This window comes from Schistocerca nitens, chromosome 1 (genome assembly GCF_023898315.1).
Source record: "Schistocerca nitens isolate TAMUIC-IGC-003100 chromosome 1, iqSchNite1.1, whole genome shotgun sequence".
NCBI classification, from domain to species: domain Eukaryota; kingdom Metazoa; phylum Arthropoda; class Insecta; order Orthoptera; family Acrididae; genus Schistocerca; species Schistocerca nitens.
In genome coordinates this window covers 706632752-706649019 of record NC_064614.1, presented here as the reverse complement: position 1 = coordinate 706649019, position 16268 = coordinate 706632752, and the positions used below count along the sequence as shown (strand labels likewise).

Sequence of the window (16268 nt, the reverse complement as noted above, 5' to 3'; positions counted from 1 at the left end):
ATGATACTATTTTGCAGTGGCTGTGTTTTACAGTGCACTATATGAAGTTTGGAGGTTTAGTCTGGTCAGGGAAATGTGCTCAGATAGCCGAAAAGGGTTAAGGCTACAACTCCTGTAATGTGGGAAACCCTGGTTCGAGCCCTGGTCTCGCACAGATTTTCCTGGTCTGCCATAAATTTGCTGAAAGACATTGTGTAAAACACAGAAACTGCAAAATAGTAATTAAGTTATTGTGAAGCTGTGATTAATATTCTCAGATGCTTAAAGAGATGCCTGAAAAATGTACATCTGTGAACCCTACACAAATTCTAATTATTTTCTTCTATGCAATAAATATTTTGTTTAAGTGAGTAGGTGCTCCAGAATATTATGCCAAAGACATCGGCGAACAAAAGCATGCAAAATATGTTAACTTATTGCTTATAGACGCTCAATATTGGCAATTATTTTATGGTAAAAGTAGCAGAGCCTAAACATTTCAGTTGGTCTTTCCCGTTTAACTTTCCATCAATTGTGGACCTAAAAATTCTGTGTGTTGCGTGCCTTTGGTCCGTATGTATGAGTTATTAGCCGCAAGAGGTGGAGCAACGTCAGCGGCTGATACTTATGCAAGAGGGTCCGTGGAAAAATACAGAAATCCGATCCCGTGTTACCCAGAAAATTCCGTTCTGTCTTCCGATCAGTTATGAAGAGGCGCAGAGACGGCGACTGACAATCGGATGCGCCTACTCCCGACTGCTGTTGGTATTTAGGAAAGCGCATGGCAAAGTGCATTTGTGCATCTTGTCTCTGAAATTTCTACGATGCAGTGCTCTGCCACCCGCTGCTGGACAGTTCGGAGAGGAACGACTTCTGGACGTCCTTCAAAAGCATCATCTCTAGTTTCGGTCAGAAATTAGCTCGCCGATCTGTCTGCTCAGCGCTTCAGCCTTGTCCGTGAGGCAGTCGTAACCTACACGCGTTACTGTCGATGCAGTGCTGCATGCCGCGCAGCTGAACTACATAAGGACGACACGATCTCCGCGTCCTGAATTCTATTTGCCAGATCTGGCACGGTGTCTAGCCACACCTTCGACTGGGACGCTATAACGGCCATTACCGGTACTTCACAGTGACGTATGCGGAACCGTGCTCGCGTCGGCCCTGCTGAGCAGATGTCGGAGGTACTGCGACAGCTTTCTCATCTCTTGCTGCGTGAGTACTTACCTGAATTGCTCTTCCTGTGAAGCTGACAGTTTGCGGATCTACTCTGTCTTGAGCCGCTCGTATGATTCTGTCTCCGGAGCAATGGTTATTACGTCTTATACTTCTGCAGAGTAACGGTGGTCAAACTGACTGATCAACAATGTGAATTTTGTGGAGTCAACTACTACTCTGGCGCAGAGAAAACCTGCCTCGACTTGAGTGAACTATGGCTCTGAGCACTATGCGACTTCTGAGTTCATCAGTCGCCAAGAACTTAGAACTAATTAAACCTAGCTAACCTAAGGACATCACATACATCCATGCCCGAGGCAGGATTCGAAGCTGCGACCGTAGTGGTCGCTTGGTTCCAGACTGTAGCGCCTAGAACCGCAGGGTTACTCCGGCCGGCAGTGAGCTATAACACTGGATTGCGGGGCTGAAACGGGGGTAATTGCACAGTGAGTCTTGATACTGCGGGTATATCTACCACTTCGAAAAATTCTTGACCCTTGAAAATTCGGTAGTAAATCCGATGTATCGCTATTTATTCTCGTAGCTCAGCCAGGTGAGATAAGAAATTTTAATCTGCTACATCGTGAACAACATTTCATTTAGAATAAACCAGATATCGTTACACAAACATATAATGAAACGAGGTAAGTATAATCGTTCGCAGAGATAGATATATCAGCCAAGTTAAGTTTTTGTTGGAACAAAACAGTCATAGAGCGTCGCTCTGCAACAAAGAGAAAGTTGGTCTCAGCGCTCCTGGTGGCCAGCACTCGGACTCTTTTGACATCTTTCGCCGAACAAATCAGCCAACGACTTGTTATTGATGTGTGTTGATTTCTGCCACTACAGGTTCACTAACTTGTCATTACCCCTCTCATTCAGGTATATGTAACGGGAAGTATATCGTCATCTTCCTCTGCAACTACTGGAACAGAACCAATATGAGAATCTGCTTCTGTCTGCAGCCCCTACCCCCCCCCCCCTCTCTCTCCTCAGCGCCATGTTTACCAGCTTTATAGCAGAATTAACCTAGGATTGGTCAAGGCGAAATGGAACCTCCGCAAAACCCAGTTTTGTGTGTTCAATAGCTCCCCTTATTTTGAAACGTCCCCTTAAAACAATTATACATGATGTGCTTAAACTGACACACAATATTTTTTTTTAGCGCAACGCAATCTGACTTTCAGAAACCCCTACAAAAGAATGGCCCTGACTAACATTAACCTATACCTTTCACAAATCACTTACCTCACAAAAATCTTCGTTACTCAAGCTACTGCAATACAGCGAGCGCCACTACTGCCAGCTAAACAAAAGATTCAAACTACTAAAGGCACTAACTACTGATAGGCATAGTTAGCAAATGAAAGATTTTAATAGAGAACAAACAATGTATTTACCTTAATAGACATAATATATATAGCAGTTCATGACATCCAGTCTTACAAATTTCAAAACTCCGCCATCTCTCTCCCCACATCCACCACTGCTGGCAGCTCACCTCCAACTGAGCAACGCTACGCGCTGTTAACATCCAGCTGCCCAACACTACAATGGCAGACAACAATGCAAACCAGCCACAGACTGCACACAGCACAGCCAGCGATTTTCATACAGAGGTGGCGTTACCAATAAAAAAACCTAAACAGCCTACTTACATAGCCCCCATGCTCCCCACAAAAAGTTTACAAATTGTTTTGGGCAGTGGCCAATACAGATTTGAAGAAATTTTTCATAATTACAATAACATGGATATCAAATGCACACACTTATTGATACACTGTTGGTCAAAAGCAAAGATTTTCTCACAGCCCATAAAGACAGTCCTGATCATTCATCACAGTAAAATTGCAGTGTTTTTCTCAAAGTCTGAGCAGTAAAAGAAAATGCACACGGAAGTAGTGGATTTCCATGCAGTCTTGAAGAAGTAGTGTTATCCTTCCAACGGAAAGACAGTGCTGACTCTCGACATGCAGACAGGTAATGGGCCACAACAGAGCAAACCCACCACAGAGTCAGTCGAAGTTTTGAAGAATATTGGTATGTAGGTCATCACAGAGCAGACCCACAGTAGTCCTGGTAGAGATTATGGTATTGGTGGGCCACCAGAGGTGCAGACCCACTGCAGTCCTAGTAGAAATAATGATAATGGTGGGCCATCAAAGATGCAGACCCACTGTAGTCCTTGTAGAGACGGCCAGCAGCCATATGTTGCAGCTGTGCAGGTGCACAGTCACCATCGAAGAGTCTTGCGGACTATATAGCAAGTCCATAAACCACCACTTGTGCACTCACAAAGTTTTTGGAATTGTCCTTAGAACCAGCAATGCTGTTATCCAGTCTCTTGCTGAATTATTAACACATGTGCAAACACTAACAGTCCCCACTTCTCACATATTGTCCATATACTATGACCAACAGAAATGTGTGCAGTGAAATGTAACTTACAAGTTACTTAAGTTGATGAACTTGTGTCAATTAGAATTTTATAACATAAGAATACAATAATAAAGGTACAAAATACATCATTAAAGAACATAACAATACAGATAACATTTGTGGTAATACGGGCTTTACAAAAGAATAGAAATAAACATGTACACCAGTGTCACAAGAATTATGATGTAAGTACATACATAAAAGATCAGAATAACTTTTGAAACATCAACTTCACACATGAGCATTAAAACAAAACAGAATAAATAATGTCTAAACATCAGAAAAATTCTACAACGTAAATCTTATTAGCTAAACACATTAAGACAGGAAAAACGCAAATTCACATAGTGTAATAACACAAAAATACAGGACAGGGTTTGTTTTCAGTGTGACATTTGGTACTGCAGTCCACCCCAAAACTTCATTCCATATATCTTTCCTCTTATTTCAACATTTGTTTCCACCAAAAAAATCCTACCTAAACCTGTTGTCCCTAAACCCTACTTTTTTGGTTCATATTCTCTTTCAAAATACGTTTTTGGCCAAACCATTTTCTTATAGCTTCTCAATGCAGTTCTTCCAATTCATCACAACTTGTTCTCTTATATGGCCTACCCCATCTTAAGCTAACTTAAATCTACTGAGCTCAGATGCTAAACTAAGGGACGAGGCAACGCAGCAGCACAAAACAATTAATACAAACAGCAATGACAAAAAAAATGGAAATTGGCAAAGCAAGCTAGAGTAAATCTAAATTACCAAGCAAATGCAACATTTCAACTAATATGAGACAATGTGCAGCAACAAGAAAAATAAATCAGTAGTAAAACTAGCTTAACAGAGTAATACAAAGTGAAATTTAGTAGCACTATGCCTGGCAAACAGCAGCAGCAAATGCAATAACTTATATCTAAACATGACAAAGCTCAAGCAGAAAAAATATTACAGTAAAAATGGCCATGTTTAATACCTATGTCACATCTTAACACTAGGGTGATGCATCACCATAACTTACACTACTAAATAAGTTACCCAGTCATTGACAAAAATTATGTATGCAATTCCTGTGAAGGGAAATGTCTTTTTGTGCTCCCTCGTTTTTTTAAGTAGATTATAAAGTTATTATTTACTGGATCTGTAAGCATAAAATATTTATATTAGTACATCTATAAAATTTTATTTTAACCAATGCTGCAGTGCAGCTAGAAACTAGATATTAAACAAAATGAGCAATCTCTAAACTGCAAAGACAATAGATGTAAAATGTTTCTCATCATTTCATTAGGCATTTTAGTAAATATCATAAATTAAGAGCTCCACAGTGTAATCATATGTTTTCAGGTTTGAGCGTGTCGTATTTGCGATGCTTTCTCTAAAGGAATGTCAATGGCGAGGATAATGGCCTCTTTTTTCTTTTTCACCTAATGGCTTCCTTTTGTCAGACGACTACCTCTCAGCTGGGCGCCAAAAACGCATTACACCAAGGTCACTTACCTTTCTTACTGAAATATTTACGACAGCAGTTTCCGCTACAGTGACAGTCTCATATAAAAATATTTTCACAGGTTAAGAATTTGCGTTACAAATGTGTAGAAAATAAAATCCTATAAATATAACAGTGTCCAAAAAAATTTTCGGCTGCATTGTAATACATTCACGCATGTACACACATTTCATAATTCTTGAAGTACGATTCTTGGTTTCCAACATCCTTTTCCACAAATCAGAGTCCCTAACCACTACTCATTATTCCTCACCTTATTATACATATACATATTCGTCGACACTTCAATATTTCATCATAAGAAATACGTAGCATAATCAAATTCCTCATATATGATAGCAACATCTTATTGATCATAAACATATCTCAACAACATAATACACATCGTCGTCGTAATAATATCATCATAAAAATTCAGCCAAATCTCAAAAACGTTGTAGGTTTCTGCAATAATGTCAAAACCTAAAAAAATTCTCTGCTCATTTCAATAGTGTCATCTACCTCAAACGTACTTTAAAATCATGCTCCCTTACCAAATACATCATTCAAAGCTCCCATAGTATCACAATGGTTCTGAAAAAATATGAACAGCTCACAAAGTACAGACAGAATACAATTTCATAAGTGTGAAGTTATCCATCTGTGTAATTGCGTAAACATGTGTCACTGATGTAGTAAAAAAATGTTTGTTTCTCTGTTAAATAATCAGATAGCTGTGTAATTCTGTGTTAGCGGAATATGGTACCGATGTGGAAAGTTGTATAAGCAAATACCATATTAGCTAGGGTTCCCAGTGCTTGCCAAACACATGCTTCACAAAGTAGGCGTGTACCCCCTGAGGATTAATGTAATTATACCTTCAGGTGTTACAGATTACAGCAATGGAATGAAATGTATCACAGAAAACCTTTGTATCATTGTAATTCAAAAATCTTTAAAAATAAATGTTTTAAGTACAAAATTAATCACTCAGATACGTGTACTGTAGCGCTAAACTGTGCGTCTTGTTGTAAGATAATCTCTGTGGAAGTGTCGTAGTTATCGTCCTCCGAAAGCTAAGTTCTGCAGAAGTCAATGTACTTACCTCATGATAAACAAAAGTGAAATGCTTTGCGTATAGATATCTTAGTTATTACGCTTATTGCCGTGATGAAGAAAATACTGTGCTATAACGTATTGTTGTGCTACAGAAAAGGCTGTCTCATTGTAGCTATACCACAAAAGTTACTACTAAAACATGTTTTCCTTTACAGAAGAATACATAAAAACTGTGCAGATATAAAACAGAAACACCGCAAAAGCAACATTGTAAATTGTCACTCATTAGTAGCGTCATGATAAAATCGTGTAGCTGTCACATAAACTAACCACTGTGTCATCTGGTATCTCGCAGAAAGTATTTTAAATCCAGAATGTATTTTCAAGTAAACCAAAATGTTGCATTAAAATCTCATTAGGAGTACCAGTATATGTTCTAAGTATGTAAGTCTTATAGTCGTTACGTAATCGTGCAACTAACAAGCAAGAATGTACACACACAATAACACTGTGTCGTCTGTTCACCATAACAATGCATTCGTAATTTCTGTTTAAATATGTTCTCTTGGTTCTTGACTGGATATTTAACTTCAAACATTGTTCCATGGTAACAGTTTCTTAAGTCTGACAAAGTATACTAGTAATGTAAAGTGAAAAATTTTATAGCAAAGACTAAGTTAAAAAGCAGATTATCTCTCAATAAACGGTTTTACATGTGAAATGTGGTGCAATCTTTTACTCTTTCTAGTACGCAGAGTTTGAGTTTCAACGCAATTATCATGTGGTTACGTCAGTAAGGAACACTGGAATTTTTCTCATGGTTAGCTTATGTTATTTTTCTCAAGCCCAGCCGGCGCACGTGGCCGCCTGCCGGTGCGAGTCATTGTCTGTTTCTTTGTTGGCGCGCGTCGTTATTAGGATTAGAAGACCTAACTTCCATAAATTCACCTTGTCGAGAGGGCCCTGCCGTGTTTGAATCCCGCCAATTCTGATGCAATTCAGGTCTGTCGTTACGATCATATCGTCTGTCGTCATGTCGGTAGATTTCATAGTTTCTTTCTTGTCTGTCACGTGGTGGAGAATTTCTCCCTGAATCGCAAGTGCCCGCTGGACCATTGCGTCTAAAGTTATTCTGTCTCCCTTGATAATAATTATTTTGGTTCCCATATTGTCTGTTTCTCTGATTGGCTCTGTGATAGTCACTACTGCGGAGAGGTGATCTTTCCCTATAATTATTACTACTCTGCCAACGGATATCATACGGGTGGTGCCTGTTTTGGTCACAATTTGTGTTGTTAGAATAGCCTTGTCGTGTCCAGTTATTATTTCTTTCATCACGGAATTGCGACGGATGTGACCTGTAATTGTTGTGTTCCTGTTTTCGCGTTCCGCGATTGTCAGTGTCAATTTCTAATTCTTGTAACAGTCCCTGAAAAGCTTCAATGTCGTCTTTGCAACGTCCTGCCAAAATAATATGTCGTAAATTTTCAGGTAATTTGATTAAGCAAATGCGGATGAGTTCTGAGGGGCTGTATGGGTTTGACAGGTACTGATTCTTGTGCAACATGTCTTCAAAATATTTCACAAGACTGGAAAATTCAGATTGTTCGAAATGTTTCATCATTATGATGCTATGTTTTACTTGGTCTTGTGTAGCTTGAGACCAATATGCTGAGAGGAAGGCATGATAAAAGTCTCCTTCACTGTGGCAATCGTGAATGACCGATCGCATTCCTACAGCTGGTTCATTCTCTAAATAGCCACACATAAATTCTAATCTGTGCTCTAATGACCAGTTGGGAGGAAAACATTGAGAGAATTGATGAAGCCATGCTTGTGGATGAATGTCGTTGCCGGAATTCTTAAATGTTTGAATTTACGTGTAGTAATAAACAGCTTATAGTCAAAACCATCATGTCGGCGAGTCGCATATCGGTCATTGTTACGTCGTGTCGGCGGTTCCATCTCAAAATTCGGTGCACCTTGCCAATTTCTTTCATAATTTCCGAAATGCCCTGTGTTATTATTTTGTGACTTTTCCGTATTTCTAAGTTCCTCTTCCTGTGTTGGGGCGCAAGTGTCCTCTGAAATATGTAATTCTTGTATTACTTGTGCCAACTGATCTTGTACTTACCGAATTTCTCTTTTGTACTGTGTATTGATTTGATTTTGATTTTGTTTGAATTTTCTAATTTGTTCATACTCTTCAGTGTCAGTGAAGGCTACAGGTCTTGTGTCATTCAGATCATCATCTACCTTTGTAGATAAATTATTTAGCTGATCCGAAAGTTCGACTACTTTCTCTGATAATAAACTAATTTCCTCCATGTGTCTTTCTGAACCAATTTTCAGAGTATCTACTGTGTCCTTTAAGTTTTCCTGAATTTTTGCAAGTTGCGTAACCGAATCGGTAGATGCAACTGACTCAATTTTAGCTTGCAAGGTCTCATGATTTTCATGAACAATAGTTTGCAGTTCTTTTTTGGCTGCTTCGTGATTCTGTAATGCATTTTCATGCCGCGAAAAAATAGCTTGAAAATGCTCACAAATTTGTGTTTTTACGTCATTACAGACTTTTTGACATTTCGATTCAATGTTATGTAACTCAGTAGTTAAATCTCCACGTGTTTGTTCAAGCGTGGCGTCTAACTTTTGAAGCTTTTGCTGTGTTTGTCTCTGATTTTGTTCCAAGGTGTCTAACTTTTGAATATTTTGTTCCATTGTGTCTAATTTTTGAAGATTTTGTTCCATTGTGTCTAACTTTTGAAGCTTTTGCTGTGTTTGTCTCTGATTTTGTTCCATTGTGTCTAACTTTTGAAGCTTTTGTCCCATTTGTTGCATTAATTGTAATAACAATGCACTGGTGTCTGAAACATGTTCCTCAGTGGTTTTCGGCAGTGAATTTGCACCGGCAACATTCACATTTTGACAAGCGGAAAATGTGTTTTGACTCATTTGAGAAAACGGTGAGAACCCAAAACCTGAGTCTACAGTATTTGCAATATTGTGTTCTGTCATTCCCGATTCCTGAGGCGAGCTGTTGCCGACCGATCGATCGATAATGCTTCCCTGTTCACTACCTGTTTCACTGTCTACACCATTTCCCTATGCACAGTTACCAAATTACTACTTTGAATGTCTGTTAATTCATTACCCAGTGGTGCTGGTAAGCTACGCTCGTCGTCACTATTATTTCTCAGTTTACTTTGGAGCCGAGTGTTACGTTTTTCACACGCCATTATTGTCACAATATTTCACAGGATAACACAGAAAAACACAATTTGAAGAGCAAAAATAAGAGAACACATTAACTAGCGCTGAAAATAATATGTAGTTAATTGCAAGCGCAGCTGCGAAATATGGTGCAAATCTACATGCATGCCACAACTGTTTTACTGTACAACAGTGAAAGACTGCAACTACAAAGGAGATTCTCTCTACAATTACGCGCTAGCAATAAACAAAATCTACACTAATTACACAAACTACAAGAAAAAATCAGATGATTCCAGTGAGGTATCATGGCAGGGTCGCCATATGAAATGTCCCCTTAAAACAATTATACATGACTGTGCTTAAACTGACACTCAATTTTTTTTTAGTGCAACGCAATCTGACTTTCAGAAATCCCTACAAAAGAATGGCCCTGACTAACATTAACCTATACCTTTCACAAATCACTTACCTCACAAAAATCTTCGTTACTCAAGCTACTGCAATACAGCGAGCGCCACTACTGCCAGCTAAATAAAAGATTCAAACTACTAAAGGCACTAACTACTGATAGGCATAGTTAGCAAATGAAAGATTTTAATAGAGAACAAACAATGTATTTACCTTAATAGACATAATATATATAGCAGTTCATGACAACCAGTCTTACAAATTTCAAAACTCCGCTATCTCTCTCCCCACATCCACCACTGCTGGCGGCTCACCTCCAACTGAGCAATGCTACGCGCTGTTAACATCCAGCTGCCCAACACTACAATGGCAGACAACAATGCAAACCAGCCACATACTGCACACAGCACAGCCAGTGATTTTCATACAGAGGTGGCGTTACCAATAAAAAAACCTAAACAGCCTACTTACAATTTTGTCCAGTTCTTTTTCTTTGTCCAGTTTGTTTTTAATTTTTTAGCCAGGCCATTTCCATTTCCCTCAGCTGCATTGGTATAACAGAGTAGACATATTACTGAATGAATGAGTAACCAAATATCGTTCTACAATGTAGGATGCACATATGGTGGGTTATACTCGTATCTTGTAGCCGACATACTCAAATCTGAAGATGGTGCGAAGAAACCAAAGCCGATCACAATTTTAGAAATATATACAATCTAGATAGAGAATAAAATTCGTTGTACAGCCCCCGATTGCGAGTTTTCTCAAATTAGACAATATGTCAGTGTTTGCAAAGAATGCCTAACTACAGTTCGTTCGCTGTGTAGCTTTAAGAGATACTAGGGGATGCACAAGGTGAAGCCAACACCCCCCCCCTTCCCCCGCCCCTCCTCCGCCCTCCCTACCCGCCCCGAGTCCTCGCCCTCCCTACCCGAAGAAACAACCACTGATTTGTATAACTCCATTATCACTAGATAAGCAAATGAAATTATGTTGTTAAGTCGTTATCGTACAGTTCAGAGACAAGGGAAGAAGGAGATGGGTAGGGGTGCAATAAACATAATACAAAAATATTTCTTCGATGAAAATTTCATGTTGGACTAGTTCTTGTTAAAGGCACAAAAATTATAGATCATACATCTCCTATATCTATACTGCTTACGTCTGTTGTCTGTGGTATTTCTTCTGCGCTTCAGAAGCGTGGAAAACTTGTCAGTTGGAGTATTTTTCTGTTTGGATAATTGAAAAGTACATTGAGTATTGCGAAGAAACCTGAATATATGCGACAATGTTGCATTCACCACATGCCGATCAACGATTGTGTAAGTGCTGAAATAGTTGTCAAATATTTACCAAAGTGGATACATTTACTACTGAAAGCAGTAGAAAATTCTACGCTCACTGGGTCTACGAAGATTGCATTAACAAAGAACAATGTAGGAGCTTCTCACATAGGTCCATACAGCGGTACCAATCTCTCATTAACCTTATATTGTTACTTTTCATCACTGTCAGATCTTAGGAAAGAAGAATTCAGGAATATTAAGCAACCGTGTGACAGCTAAAGATCAACAAAAAATAAATAAAAAAATATCCCTTAAAATCCCTTAATCTTCCATAGTTTATTTCAAGTTTACGAAACTCATCTGTCTGTTCATTTGATTAAAACGTTCTTTGGATGGCTATTAGCCCTAAAGCCGTAGCGCTGCCGAAGTACAACAGACTTATCTCTTAAACGACCGCACTCATTTCATAAAACAGAATTCACAAAAACCTTAGCTCTGATCTCAACAGAACATGAAAACCGGCCTTTTACATTGCGCAAGTAATCTGCCACGCGCCTCCAGATGTCTAATTTGAGACATCTGATCTAGGGTCGTGCTTGAGCACGACTCAAACAAGTGTAGCAGTTTACATTACATCTCGAGAAATCGCAGGAGCTGTCGATTGTCTTGTTATCTAGCTACAACTATTGGTACTGTCTCCATGGCGTGTGTTAGTATTGTTAATATACTGTGGATTTTAAAAGTAAAAATAAGTGCGAAAAACGGACTGCAGTCAGTATCTTTTAGGGTACAAACTGTCTAGAGACATCGGTTGGTACTATCTCGGCGATGGGTCTCGCTGTTGGAATTTATTTTCGTGTTCCCAGTTACAGTCAGTTTAATATTGATAAATTTGTTTTATTTAGTAGGCATTTAATTCCTAATTAATTTTCTTCCTTGTTTACTTTGAATCTTACCATTTTATTTTTAAGCTAATTAGAAGCTTACTACCTCACAGTTGCTGTATGCACAACCATTCTCTGAAGTAAAAGCGGTGACGTCGGGAAACAAAGCGTTAGAGAGGTGGTTGGCGGCAGGGGAGACGCGGCCCCCGGAGGCGATGCCCCCGCGCTGCGGCCGCTGCCTGCCCGACTGCCAGGAGGCGGTGTACAGCGCGCGGCCGGCCGTCGCCAGGGACAGCAACCCGGCCGGCGCCACCGCCGCCGCCTACGTCGACGTCCACTTCTCGCAGCCCTACACCATCAAGTATCGCCGCGTGCTCACCTTCGACACGCGTCAGCTGCTCGGTAATCTAGCATCGCAACACAAATCTCTCCATCCTGTTGCTCTGTACCCCAATACTCCTCGCGTATTACATTGTTAATTTTTACAACCATTCAGTCTCAGTTGCTACTTCGATGCTGTCTAACTTGTAGATCGGAACAGCTAATACCCATCTTTTGCATTGAATTTTTTAAACTGTTTTTAACCAAACATATTTCACCAGCAACTCACTCCACTGATACCCTATACAGTTCCCATGACGGCGCGATTAACTTAGCAGCAAGGGTGAGCGAAGCGAACAACGAGATCGTCATGTACATCTGATGGGAATCTCATCTGTCGAGTCCAGAGGCGCCATTGTGTGCGTCCTCAACCACAATAACGTACTCGTAAATAGTGTAAAAATTAAGACAACGTAAAAGTAGCACAGGTACAGAAATCAGTCGTAATGATTTCATTGCGCATCTTGGGTTCCGTCATTGTGTGACTATCTTCAGTGGTAAAAATCACTTGAAGAACCAGTTACAATAACGTAATATTCATATCTTAGTAAAAGTACAGTTGCATAAGCTTTCAATGTGAGACAGACATAAAATACGTACCAGTAAATACAAGTTAAAACATTAAAAACACTTGTTTATGCACATAGTCCCTACTGGTCTATCCGTGTCACATATTGAGTTCACAATGAAGTCGCTGTTTGGAGTTACAGCACAGCTACCTTCAATGTACCTCATACCTGTCTACAACGCCCTCCTTACATGTATGATGCATTTACAACATCTATTAACTTTATCTTTCCTCCACAATAAGTACATTTTATCATTTTATTTATTATTTTACCCTTTTTAAAAACATGAAACAAATAACGGGGTTGTAGCTCAAAGCAGTGACTAATATTTTACAATTTTACATGGTGGTAAATGTGTGAACTACCCAGTGGCGTCAGTTACTGCTGCACATTTCACAACTGAACACAATTTAAAAACACAAAACATATTGTTCAAATACCTAAGTTAATAAAATTTTATTAAAACCAAATACAGTTAACGGAATTGGATCAGACAAGAGTAGTGCTAAAAGTCGTACCATCAGCAGCATGTCGAGAGGCGACGAATCTTTCTGCTTTAAAATACTCTCTTTTATGAGTTTCGTATACAAATCCACTATAATTTACATAGTTTGGTCTTATAACTAATAAACCATCGACTACATCATCTAATAAAATCGGAAGTACAAAACACTTGTCTCTAGAAACTTTGAACACATATGCGATCTAGGAGGAGTGCAATCATAGCTGGGACATTATTGTCAGATAAGTGCGTCTTTTGGGATTGGAGCACAGTAGTCCAGTTTGGATTATGTGCACATACAAGAGTTTTCAATGTTTTAACTTACATTTACTGGTATGTATCTTATGACTGACTTAGATTTAAAGCTTATGCATTAGTGAGGCATGCATGTTGCCTTACTGTAACAGATTCTTCACATGTTTTTAGGACCGAAACCTAGATATGCAATAAAATCATTGGGACTGATTTCTGTACCCCTTACTACTTAAAATGAGTGCAGTCGCTGGACACAACTATTTCCCTATGGAATGAAACCTGATAACCTAAAAGTGCTGCCAAGAAATACTACATACCTCATAACAAAATATTTCCATTCATCTTTCTTTTTGTAGACCACTGAAAATACCAGTACAATGCTGTGAAACATGTATGGCGAAAAACGATACTAAAAACTCAGTTGGAACAGACAAGTAATGTCTATTCTTATTTACCAGATTAAAAATTTCTTTTTTTGTGACTATACTTCTTTCTTCTATTTCAGCTCATATTTTATACTGATGGTATTTTCGGAGTAGGATATAAGTGTTGTGGCGTAACAAGCTAGTCACGCCACACTGAGGAGGAAGCCGAAAGGCACGCGTACACACACGCCGACTGGCGTCAAGTCTGGAACAGGATAAGTTATGACTGCTATAAAGAAAATACGTAGCTTTGGAATATACTTAACTTTTAATGCTTCCTTTGGTACATCTCTCTTGACTATACAAATGAGACTCGTAAGATACATGCACTGATACAATTGGCGCCTTGCTAAGTCGTAGCCATTAACTTAGCTGAAGGCTATTCTAACTGTCTCTCGGCAAATGAGAGCAAAGGCTTCGTCCGTGTAGTCGCTAGCAACGTCGTCGTACAACTGGGGCGAGTTCTCGTACGTCGCTCGAGACCTGCCGTGTGGTGGCGCTCGGTCTGCGATCACACAGTGGCGACACGCGGGTCCGACATGTACTAATGGACCGCGGCCGATTTAAGCTACCACCTAGCAAGTGTGGTGTCTAGCGGTGACACCACAATAAGCACTTATGACGATTGCAGAAACCACGACGAATGATGCATGTGATTAAAGTGAACTTGTCTCGTAGATTAGCTACGTGTCAATCGGCAACGCTGCTTTGAGTCATCAGTCTTCTGACTGGTTTCACTCGACCGCCACGAATTCCTCTCCTCTCATTAGGATTATCAAATTCTGTATTTTCTTTAGCTTTGAGAATTCAAGGTATCAATAATTGTTGCAGGAAGAATGTGTTAAACAGTTCTTGGGTCATCCTTTGGCACATATGTTCGATTTGTCGGCTTGCTGCCGAATTTGCAAGTCAGTTGAGCAGTGGTACCCATCGATTTCGTAAAGACCATGTAACTTCCTCACCACATATTACTGGGCGTTGTCATGTGGAAAATACATGTGCTTTTTAAATTTTTCTTTTATTTTTTTAAATGTAGAGCAGTATCTCAGATACGTGTGTCTATTTTTTCCTGCCTCATATCGTTCCTCGTAAACCACACTCACTTGAACCGACAGCCAAGGGACTCACTACACAAGCAAACTACCGTCTGGCTATTTCTCTCTCTCCATATTTCAAAGATTGTGTATTAGAGTCGCAATCCTCCCTTTACCTTCAAAACCGGTTGAGACAAGGTCTGTCAATCTACAAAACTTTCTTTCTGACAATCTCTATCTCGAAGATCTGTGACTCGTCCGTTGCTTCTGTAAAATGCTGGGTATGACCAGTTGCAAAAACTCAGCCGCAATAAAATACATAAAACTCTTTATGATAGACTAATAACAGCGAAGAATCACACCAGTAGAAACAGAAATACCAAATAACATTTAATTACTTTAAATCAATTGTTTGTAGTTTGTATGGCGCAAAATGTAAGCAAGTTTTCGCCAATCTTACAAATCATTCACCCCCTCCCACCCTTCCCCCGCCCCAGCACTGGAAAAGTATGCAAGTTGCAGCGCGTCTTTCTCCAGTCTGTCATCGAAAGTCTGTTATTCCATTCTCTATTACAATACCCTTCCTTACGATAGAATGCCTCAATATTTTACATACGCCCACCCTCTTCTAACACAAATTAAGTACTCCAATATTTTACCTTCGCGTCAGCTGCGTGATTCATCATTGCCAAAACCTGCACTCGTTAATACTGCTCTCCATCTTTTCTCTCGCCACCAGCGCACACATTCGGCAACACTAATTTCCGTCTCCTGTCCAAGTCTCGCCTCCGTCTCCTTGTAATTATTTCCCTCTTTGAACAGTCGCATACTTCTACTTTTAATCGTAGACCTTGAAAGTTGCGTCCTGCTTCTGGATCAGAGTCGAGAAGCGTAAGTGAAATGCTGGTAATAAAACAAATATTTGAGAACACAGGACGAACTAGTGCAGTGCTCGTTCTTTTCTCTGAATTCTTAATAAAACTCATCATTGAGTTTGACCTCTGTGCGCAACGATAACATCTTCACAGCGAGAACAACCTTAGGTGTGCATCAGGTTATATTTATTATTAGTGGGTAGCCTAACCACGGAAAAGTTGTGGGACAATTCATGGCACAATGGAACCTAA

At 39.6% G+C, this 16268-nt stretch overlaps 1 protein-coding gene across 1 annotated transcript in view; it reads left to right on the top strand.

Moving 5' to 3' along the window:
* Positions 1–16268, top strand: part of LOC126195824 (sodium channel protein Nach-like) — a 168871-nt gene that overhangs the window by 131237 nt on the left and 21366 nt on the right. Inside the window, exon 7 of the mRNA XM_049934516.1 lies at positions 12089–12377. Coding sequence (XP_049790473.1) covers positions 12089–12377 — 289 coding nt within the window. The remainder of the gene's footprint in view (positions 1–12088; positions 12378–16268) is intronic.